This window comes from Hypomesus transpacificus, chromosome 24 (genome assembly GCF_021917145.1).
Source record: "Hypomesus transpacificus isolate Combined female chromosome 24, fHypTra1, whole genome shotgun sequence".
In the NCBI taxonomy this organism is placed as follows: domain Eukaryota; kingdom Metazoa; phylum Chordata; class Actinopteri; order Osmeriformes; family Osmeridae; genus Hypomesus; species Hypomesus transpacificus.
In genome coordinates this window covers 6,006,792-6,017,907 of record NC_061083.1, presented here as the reverse complement: position 1 = coordinate 6,017,907, position 11,116 = coordinate 6,006,792, and the positions used below count along the sequence as shown (strand labels likewise).

The window sequence follows — 11,116 nt, the reverse complement described above, 5'->3', positions numbered from 1 at the left end:
ATATACCTCGAGATACAGTCAGTGACTCACAAGAGCCACACGAGGACGGCAGGGAATGATGATGCTGTGACCTCTGAGTCTTATCTGCGCAATATACAAAAGTGGAGGAGAAATGTTGTAGCAAGGAAACCTCACCTCTGGGGTCCTTATTAGGGTCTGTAATGTCTGGGTACCTAGCAACAAGATACTCACCTCATTGGAGGGGAGAGAGAGAGGGAGGGAGGGGGGGGTTGTATCCAACTGATGAACTGGATGACAACCAGCAGGTCTTCTTAGCACTGAACTTAAGACTGAACACTACCCTGTACGTCAGACACCAACGAAGAAGAGATTACAATTTCAGCGTAGCTTCATGGGACCTCCTGTCACACCAGCCAAACACGGCCAGGGTCCAGAGCCCATGTGTACTTCCTGGTCCTCTACCCAGAGCCCATGTGTACTTCCTGGTCCTCTACCCAGAGCCCATGTGTACTTCCTGGTCCTCTACCCAGAGCCCATGTGTACTTCCTCTTCCTGTACCCAGAGCCCATGTGTGCTTCCTCTTCCTGTACCCAGAGCCCATGTGTACTTCCTCTTCCTGTACCCAGAGCCCATGTGTACTTCCTGGTCCGATGTCCAGTTCATCATGCAAACTACGGAGGGTTTGAAACACATTCTCAACTGAAGACAGGTTCAAAGATGGTGCAAATCAAAATTAGGCATATTGTTTAATCGTTTCACATAAATACTGCCAAGCCATCGTTTTATCATTTTGACATGATAATAATATGCCATTGTTGAATTCACATTTCAATGATGCATATCAAATTCCACTTTCTCACTGGTGTAAGCAGTTATTACACTGAGCACTTGCAGGATAGATTTGATCTTTTTTTTTATACAAGTCTACACTTAATATTTCTATAAAGTATAGAAAAAATAAATTCAATTTCGACTTTTGCTGTTTTTATAGTCTAGTTCATGACGAGGCAAACATTCAGGTGTCAGGTGTCTGACCCAGTAACCCACTCACCTGCAGCCACCTGAGAGATGCAGAGAGACCCTCCCCTGGACCACCTAGCCTAGCGCTTAGCAGTTAGCTCAGCCATAGATGCCTGTCCATTGATCTCTAGTTGGACTTGGTAGCCTAACATCCACTTAGCTTGGCCATAGATGCTAGTCTAATCATCGTTAGCAACAACAACCAGCCTGGCAGCGTGAGTTCACACATTTCTGTCTCACTTAAGTGACGTGAGACGAGAGGTGGTTCTGACTATCTCAGGCCTGCTCCTTCAACCTTCAACGCACCAAAGACCAGCTCTCTGCAGTGCTGCAGCTCTCTAGAAGCAGAACTGAAGATAGCTGAGCTAGGCAGCTAGGGATGGGCTGTGTGTGTTGTTTGTGTGTGGAAGGGGAGGGGGGCTCTCTCTGCATCTCAGGGTAGAGTGCAGCCGGTCTGCTGTGTGAGGCACATTTCAGAGAGGAGAATCAAGTTTGCGTGAGTGGCGCCCGGTCAACCTAACCTCAGAGGGCCGAGGACTGTGATTGGCCGAGAGGACCGCTCACTCACAGAACACCAGACAGCGGCTAACAAAACAGACAGAAACGCAATGACCATCAACCGTGAGTTCTGGGAACACAAGAGGCTTTGACGAGGTGTGGTTAGTCACCATGTTGTTGTGTTCTTCACAACAAAAATCATCTTTAGAAAACAAAATGACATAATAAAAAAAACAACAACACAACCAAACAAAATTCAAGGCAAAAAACTTGTAAGCGAAGTGTTTGAGATGGTCGTGTGACCGAGGCGGAATCTAGCATCCAGGCGTCCACGCCTTCGCAGAAGCCGTCTCTGAAACGTGAAAGTGAAGAGAGACAGAAGTGTGATGAATGTTTCCCTCTAAACCAACGCAGACACATTTGGAGTCCGGTTCAACCTGGTGATACTGAGTGGTGCTTGGGGGCGTGGCCAGGGTAGAATCCCTTCCGCCTGTTTGGCCTCAATAATTGATGGAGACGTTCTTTTATTTATTCGCCTTTTCTCTTCCCTCCGATCCAGCGCGAGTCCTCTCCTCTCTCCTCTGATGACTAGGGTTTCTATTGCTAAAGTAGCTGAGGATGGGGGGGGGGGGGGGAGGCTAGACATGGCTAGGGGGGGGGCTTGTTGTGGTGGTGGGATGAGGGGAGCTGGGGGTCACAGTCGGTGGGGGGGGGGGGGGGCTAGATAGGGGGCCCAGGGAAGGCTGCCAGGGTGTATGTGGGGGGGTGCTGATGGTTAGTGGCTAACACAGTGGCGGGGAGTGATGGGGTACGGTGTGTGGAGGTGAACACTGGGAAGCTTGGAATCAGGCTGGAGGACGTAGGCGGGGGAGGGGGGTGAGGTGTGAGGGACAGGGTGAGAGGGAGGAGGGGGGGGGGTCTGTGTGTCCAGCTGTCAGGTGCAGGTGCTGGCCCAGGTCTGGTGCAGCTGCTGCAGGTACTGGAAGGCCCTCTGGGTGACGTTGAGAGCAGGGTGGACCCTGCGCAGGTCAGCCTCACCCATCAGAGACAGACCACAGATCCCAAAGTAGGCGTGGAGCGGATCTGGAGACAACACCGGGAGAAACTAGGTCAGACACACACCTACACACACATACACACACACACACATACACACACCTCATACACACCCACTCCTACACACCCACACCTACTACACACCACACACACACAGAGAGAGGCAGCTGCTAGTGATAGTTAGACAGCATTTAACAATCGGCTACTAGATCTGGCGTGCAGCTCTGTTTTCGGTTGCTCAGGTCTGACCCAGTTTGACAGCAGGGCCACACCTGGCAACCCGCAGCCTGGGGTGTGTGTGTGTGTGTGTGTTTGTGTGTGTGGACGATCAGCTACAGCCCTATATCCGAAACAAAAGACACACACCACCCCCCTGCCTCCATCACATGGAGTTACAGTAATATGATTATTTTATTTATTTAAAGGAAGATCATTGATGTCAACTCTGTGTCGTAGTTCCAGCCTCAGACCGTCTCCTGCTTGTGTTTCTGAATGAAACTGATCTGGACAAGATAACCGACAGGATGCCAATAAACTCCACCAAATCCTATTTTAGCGTTCGATTTCCTGAAAGCTTTATGTCCTTAACTGCCTGACCAAGAAGCCCCCAGGAAGCTTCCAGAATGATGAGACATCCATGAAGCCACGGTCTGCACTTCCACATGCTACCAGCAGCTCCCTGCAGGTCTGCACCTCCACATGCTACCAGCAGCTCCCTGCAGGTCTGCACCTCCACATGCTACCAGCAGCTCCCTGCAGCCTACATTCATCAACAACTGAAAACAGAGAGCACAGATCTGCCCAGACCATCTCTGCTGTTGTCTTGACAAGCAACAAAAACAACAGTGTGTGTGTGAGTGCATCTGTGTGTGTGTGTGTGTGTGTGTGTGAGTGAATGGGTGTATTGTTGTGAGACAGCCCCTGTAAAGCAGACATACATAATGCATGCTGACCCCTCTTAAAGGGCCACTTCCCACAGGAGGGGTCGTGAGCCAGCAGCGCAGTAAAGTGGACCTTTATTCAATTATAATTAAATGATATGGGATTGGACCTGGGACGTTAAATCAATTATAAAGCCATTTCTAATATTGATCATGATTCATGTCTCCTGGCGTTATGGGATAGATGTATTTTGTTAGCTGCGGTGATGTGCTGTGTTTACGGAGCTTCTAGAACATTCTAGAGAACTTTGGCCCTAGGCATGTAGGATGCGGACTTGAATGTGGGATTTCACAATAACAGCCTTATAATCAGATCTAAAAATACTCTCAGATGATCGAATAAAAAAAACTACATTTTACATCCCTGTCCAAAACATAATCAAGGATGTTTTACACCCAGACTTGACTTTGACTAGATTATGCCCTCCCCCTCCCCCTCCCCCCCCCTCTCTCTCTCCCTTCCCTCTGAGGCTTTTGTTTTCAGTGTGTGTTGTTCTCCCTCACCCCTGGCCTCACCCCTAACCTCAGTTAAACACCAGCCCTGGCCTCACCCCTGGCCTCACCCCTGGCCTCACCCCTGGCCTCACCCTGGCTGAGGAACAAGCAGTCCTGTAAGCTGAGCAGGATGCTCTCCCATGGCTCTGGCTGGACGATAATCACTTCATTAATAAGATATACACCTCCATCCATCCATCCCTCCATCCCTCCATCCCTCCATCCATCCATCCCTCCCTCCCTCCCTCCCTCCCTCCCTCCCTCCATCCCTCCATCCATCCATCCCTCCCTCCCTCCCTCCCTCCATCCATCCATCCATCCATCCCTCCCTCCCTCCCTCCCTCCCTCCCTCCCTCGGAGTGTACAGTTACCAGCTTGTTTCCACTGACAGGGGCCAACATCTGTCTCTCTCTGTCTCTCTCTGTCTCTCTATGTCTCTCTCTGTCTCTCTGTGTCTCTCTCTGTCTCTCTCTGTCTCTCTGTCTCTCTCTGTCTCTCTCTGTCTCTCTCTGTCTCTCTGTCTCTCTCTGTCTCTCTGTCTCTCTCTGTCACAAACACACACACACATCCCTTTCAACACATCTCTGTTGGACCAAAACAGGCCTCTCTACTCCCCCCCTCCCCCCTACCTGGGTGGCTGTCAGGCCACTTGGCGAAGCCTCCCACCAGCCGGTCCTGAGTTGACAGGATGTAGTTGCGGTTCTTCTCAAAGTTAGTGTACTGAAACACATCCAACAACTAGAGAGCGAGGAGAGAGAGAGAGAGAGACAAAGAGAGAGAGAGACAAAGAGAGAGAGAGAGATGGGGAACGACAGAAGGGGTGAGGAGGACAGGGGTGCACATTTCACCACAACACCTTAGAGCGCAGGAAGGAGCCCCCCCCCAGAGAACAGCAGCATGAGCCCTAAAGGAGACAGCACTGTGTCATGACCAACCCATCACACACCCAGCAAGATCCGGTGTGCAGCTTAAGACTACCAGCCGAGCCACACAAATCACTCCAGCATATCACATGTCAGTGTACCTCTATTGATGTCCTATTCAAAACACCCTGATATAGAACATGCATATCAAGATGTACTGTACAGGTATCAGATCTCATAGCTGTTTGCTGCAGTACTGGAGTCAACACTGCTGCAGAGATACTTGTTAGGGAGTGTGTGTGTGTGTGATGGGTCAGGTTCCAGTCTCAGGTTAGCCTGCTCACAGACAGCGTTTAAAGCTGACAGTGCCTAACATGACCACACACACACACACGTCTGTACACTGCAGGTTTAACATTGTACACATGGGGATCCCACACGCTGTGCTGGCGTGTGTGAGCGCGGAGGGGCTGGGCCTCGTCTGTCTGCTGGGGGAAGGTGCAGCCTGTGGACCCGGGACTAAAACAGCACAGGCTATGGACTGTTTGAGATGGTTCTACCCATTTCAACAGACTCAGAGTATAGTCTCTCATGCGTGTGTGTGTCAGAGAGTGTGTGTGTCAGAGTGTGTGTGTGTCTGAGTGTGTCAGAGTGTGTGTGCTCTACCTCCAGTGTGGCGCCCACCCAGAAGGAGTAGCAGGTGTCGACGGGTTTGTTGGGTCGGCCCTGGAAGCCGTTCCGCTGCCTCAGGATGCACCAGCGGCGGATCCTGTCCAGCTCCCGCTGGCTCAGAGCCTCCTCCAGCCGGCCCATGAGCCTCAGCGCCGCCACCGCACAGAATGTGGACCCGCCTGGGGGTCAGAGGTCAGGGGTCAACAAGCTGAGAGGGGAGGATGAGGGCATGGAGGGATGGATGGAGAGAGATAGGGAGGCAGGCTGGGATGTTGACAGACTGAATAGAGATCCAATCACAGGGGAAGGGGAAGGCGGGGTCAGTTTATAGACAGCGACAGCAACACACACAGACAGAATCAGACACACAGAGACAGACACACAGAAACAGACACACAGAGACAGACACACAGACAGAGACACAGACAGACACACAGAGACAGACACACAGACAGACACAGACACACAGACAGAGACAGACAGACACACAGAGACAGACAAACAGACCTGCCATTGCACGGAAAGCTGAGGTTAGTGAGCTGACAGTGACTGGACAGCTGACAGACAGGTAGACCCACAGACAGGTAGACCCACAGACAGGTAGACCCACAGACAGGCAGGTTAGACTGTACACTAACAGCAGTTTAATAACAAGGTATAAATAACAGGGTGCGACACTGTTCTAAGTACAGTACGCTTGAGGGCCCCTCAGATAACATGCACCCCCATGCCAACCAAACACACTAACGCACAATGTTATGCTGGTTAATCTCTCTCTTTGATCACATCAGTATCCTTCCTGTGCCTGGAGGAGCACTCCAGCAGAGAGAGAGAGAGAGTGTGTGTGTGGTGTGTGTTTGTGTGTGGTGTGTGTGTGGTGTGTGTGTGTGTCTGTGTGTGGTGTGTGTGTGTGGTGTGTGTGTGTTTGTGTGTGTGGTGTGTGTGTGTGTGTGTGGTGTGTGGTGTGGTGTGTGTTTAGGTAATGATGGGGTTGATCATCCACGTTAGAGAAGCTCCATCCATCCATCACACCCCTTAGTGTTCAGCTGTCACCCCACCTCACTACCTGCTCATCACCACGGAAACTGTCTGTGTGTGTGTGTGTGGGGGGGGAGGGGGGGCTATACATCTTAGCTGAAGCAGAAATGGAGGGCTGTGCAGGCAGAAAATAATTAGGAAGGGCCCAACACACACCTATACACACAAACACACACACCTATACACACAAACACCCACACACAGGCATTTGGCCTTAGTATTATCCTCCCCTTGGCACATACACTATAATAAGGGTGTGGAGTCTATAATACTTATAATCACACTTCCAGAATGTGGTTGAATAAAGGTAACCATTTGGTTCTGGCTGGGAGTGAACTGTAATGAATCTTTTCCTGTGTCATGTGACCGTGCCAGAGAGAGGGATCTTCATACTGGGGCGTGTACCTCCGGGGACAGTCTAATAGGACTGCAATGATGTACTGTGGATGGACACGCATGTATGTGTGTGTGAGAGACACGTGTGTGTGTGTGTGTGTGTGAGAGAGACACGTGTGTGTGTGTGTGTGTGTGTGTGTGTGAGAGACATGTGTGTGTGTGTGTGTGTGTGTGTGTGTGTGTGTGTGTGTGTGTGTGTGTGTGAGAGAGACACGTGTGTGTGTGTGTGTGTGTGTGTGTGTGTGTGTGTGAGAGACATGTGTGTGATTGAGCCTCCTCCAACCATGTACTATTGTATTCCCAGTACGAACATGGTCTTGTGTCTTTAATTGTGAGTGGACAGACTGCTTCCTGTGTACACAGGAAGTTACACTCTCTCTCTCTCACACACACACACACACACACTCACCATGGGACTCCAGCCCCGCCCCCTGACCAATCCCGTTGTCATAAGACTGTGGAGAGAGAAAACCAACAAATAAACAAAACTAACCGACAGAGCTGAATGACCCAACATTAGTCAGTCACGCAGGATCAAAAGAAAAGCACGTCACCACGGCAACGCCATGATGAGAGAGAGACACATCCAGGCTAGCACTAGAGCTAGGCTAACCGGCTAGCTGGATTTTATAATCCACTGTTGGAGGAACTGTGCTGGACAGGAGGGCAAAGAGAGACCAGAGACGAGAGAGAGGAGAGACAATAGTGCCTTCTCTCCTTGCCTGTGACCCCGGGGGAGAGGAGGGAGGGAGGTTAGGGAGGGAGGGAGGGAGGGAGGTTAGGGAGGGAGGGAGGTTAGGGAGGTTAGGGAGGGAGGGAGGGAGGTTAGGGAGGGAGGCGAACGCTAGACTATTGTGCTGGGTACAGCAGCCGGTGGCTAAATGATATTGTCTCAGAGGGCTTCAGTTCTAAGGAGCCCTGATGATGTGATGCACAATGACTCAACATGGTCCCAGTCAGCACAATGGTGCAGGCGCAGTAATGTTGCTTAACCCTGGTACACTGTCCTGTGTGTTGGACAGACCTACCATGCTCTTCCTGACGTACTCCGTGGCCTTGTGTGTGTCCATGCCGGACCAGTCGTTGAGCATGTAGCAGATACAGGCAGCGCAGTAGACAAAGCGCATGTCGTTCTCACTTCCCTCTGGGACGGCGTAGAAGCTGCAGACACAGGGAGGATACAGAGACACTGTTCACTGGGAGGAAGTTCATGCTGGGTCACAGGGTCATCCTGGACTGTCTGTCTGTCTGCTTGTCTGCCTGTCTGACCACCATCCCCTCCTCACCTTCCGTCCTCCAGCTGCAGAGCCCTGAGCCCGGCCATGCAGGCTTCTCTGTTGACGCGGCTCAGGTCGTCTCCCAGGATTAGCAGGCAGGCCAGCCCTGTGTAGGTCATGGCCACGTGGCCGCTGTCGTAGGGGTGTGCCACCCCCAGGCCCTGGGCAGGACACAGACAGCAGCTGGTACATTTCATTCATTCAGAAGCTTTTATCCAAAGACATTGTGGGGAAGTTCCCCATCTGGGAAGTACAGCGGGAGAAGAAGGATCAAAAGTGCTGAGTTCTTTTTTCAACAAAAAAAAATCCACACACGCAGTGAAAGGAGAGGAGAGAGGAGCAGCCAAAAGGAGGGGAGATTTCTTCAACCTTTCAAAACCTTTTTTAGAAAAAATCATGATTGTTGCCTTCTGCCTTGCTCCATGGTAGCTTCGTAGACTAGCTTACGTTTGTAAAAAGACAATGACAAGAAATAATATTGATCGTGCCACCTTATACAGATTAAAACTAAAGTAACGATCCTGGCTTTAAAATGTAATAAGTAGAATGTACAGATACTAGTGTGATTTATTTAAAAATAAATAGGGAAGTACTAATACCAGAAAAATCTACTTAAGTACAGGAACAAAGTATTGGTCCTCAGTTACTTCCTAGTTGTGGCCAGCCATACCTTGGTGCTGTATGGAACTCCAATGTGTGACGACCCCCGGAAACCACATCGTCCTAGATTTGATTCTGAGGACACAGATTAATAACGTCAGTAGGTTTCTGTGCTACACAGATGAATAACGTCAGTAGGTTTCTGTGCTACACAGATGAATAACGTCAGTAGGTTTCTGAGCTACACAGAGGGGAGGCTGTGTTTTACTCTGGTGCACTACTGCCATCTAGTGTCCATGAGAAGGTTGAACCCAAAGAGGCTGCAGTAAAGCCAGGAGTATGGAAGTAAGATAATGAACTTAATAGCAGTCATGTAACACTACTTATCACCATATTACAACACAAACTCAATCTGCTCGTCTAGGCGCGTCAACAAAGATATGTACAGTGAGTGACACATACAACAGCTTTGCAAAAAATAAACACCTAGAATTTAATTTAGCTAACATTTGGTGAAATCTCACATTCCTGTTAGTATCCTGGCTCTAATCAAAAGAAACATGGGTAACATATGGCAGAAGCTTTTCCAGTGCACCAACAAAAAAAAAAAAACTTCCTGGTAAGATTCATGTTCCTCAGATGAATAATTCAACCTAAGGCGTGAGGACTCGGAACAGATGGCTGAAGGGAGTGATTAGGACTGTCCAGATGAAAGCTTATCAAATATTCACTTGATCAAACCCAGAGAGTCTTTACACGCATGTGGGAGGGGCGGAATATGAAGTCTGGCCACTGCCCCAATAAGTTGCCTTCAAGCCTAATGAAGGGGGCAGCTGTGGGGGGCCAGCAGGGGTGGAACAATATACTGTGGAACAATATATCACAATACTAAATGTATACAATATGTGTTGTATAGTTTTGGCAATATTTTTACAATATGACATCTGTTTGATCCTATTGGTTGAGCTACCAGCACACGACCTACTCTGCACTTGCATCACGAGTGCATTCATTGCATTCACAGAAATCGCTCGAACTAAATTAACTGAATTGTATATACAACAAAGACAATTATCGAAAATGTTTAATGTTTTGGAAATAAATCTGTTACCTGAATTTCAGTTTCAATGTTGTTCAAAGTATCGTGATTCGTATTGTATTGTACACACAGTATTGTGATATGTATTGAATCGTGAGCTGAGTGTATCGTTACACCCCTAGTGTCTAGTGTGTGCAGTACAGTTCATTTACGCGAACTTTTTATCCATTTAGCACAACAATTTTATCCAAGGCGATCTATGAACAGTGCGTCAAAGCTCCAGGGTACTCACGATCGTCGCTGGGCAGGACTTGTAAGGAGTAGATCCACTCTATCATGCTGGGCTTGTCTATCACGTCCAGTGCATCCAAAACGTCCAGGCCAGACAAGGCGAAGAACACTATGGTCAACCTGGCCAAGATAAAACCACACCCGACACAGCAAAACTCAGTCATATTAGGTGGATTGGGTATAGCTATACTACAGAGTTTTTGACTTGGAGATCAGGGTGAAGCTGGTTCGAATACCCACGTGTATAGATTGCTTTGGGTAAAAACGACTCAACAGAATTCGTTACATTATTTCGCAGAAATGCCACTCGGGATCAAGACAGATGAAAGTAGAAATGCGTTTTAACTTTAAGAGAACACTCTGGGATTGGTTAAATTATGACACAGAAATAATTTGATTAAAAAGAAATCACGTACTTAGTTAGCCGGCTATAGGTGATGAAAGCCAGCGGTTACTGTACGTGACAGTAGCTGTCACTTTGAGAACGAGCTCTTAAAAACCTCTGATTACACATCTACAGTACAGTAACACAATGTTTCTGCCCTCACAGTCACCGCTACCCAAAGTTATTTAGCTAGCTAGTTTAAAACTATTACCTATTACATGTGACCGACAGATGAAACACGCAAAGTTAGCTAATGCTAGCTTGACTACTAGCCTCCCATTTCAAACAGCAAGGATGGCTAGCTTCGCTACAGTAGATGAGGAAGTTGTAAAGAGAAAATTGGGACAGAATCTTTCCTTTACGATTTATGTACCTGCTTGTTTCAAGCGACGCATATCTCTCTGGCAACACCTGCAACGACCTTTCAAAGAATCGTACATGACGATCTCTTAAAAAGTCAATTTGCTCAAATTCGGCAAGCGGGTTCTCTTCCTCCGCCATCTTTGAGGTCGACAACTAGCAACAACTTCCGTAACCAAGACAACATCACATCCGTAAACAAGTCGACTGCCTTTTGGGTTGCC

General features: G+C 48.8%; 1 protein-coding gene across 1 annotated transcript; it reads right to left on the bottom strand.

The window, feature by feature from the left end:
- Positions 1–2,186: 2,186 nt before the first annotated feature.
- pggt1b (protein geranylgeranyltransferase type I, beta subunit) lies at positions 2,187–11,073 on the bottom strand. The gene is made up of 9 exons (XM_047048679.1): positions 10,906–11,073; positions 10,149–10,267; positions 8,888–8,952; positions 8,227–8,378; positions 7,969–8,101; positions 7,350–7,395; positions 5,501–5,685; positions 4,601–4,709; positions 2,187–2,562 (listed from the first exon to the last, which is right to left on the bottom strand). Exons 1-9 carry the CDS (start codon positions 11,031–11,033, stop codon positions 2,414–2,416), a joined length of 1,086 nt encoding a protein of 361 aa, XP_046904635.1. The 5' UTR covers positions 11,034–11,073; the 3' UTR covers positions 2,187–2,413.
- Between the last annotated feature and the right edge of the window lie 43 nt (positions 11,074–11,116).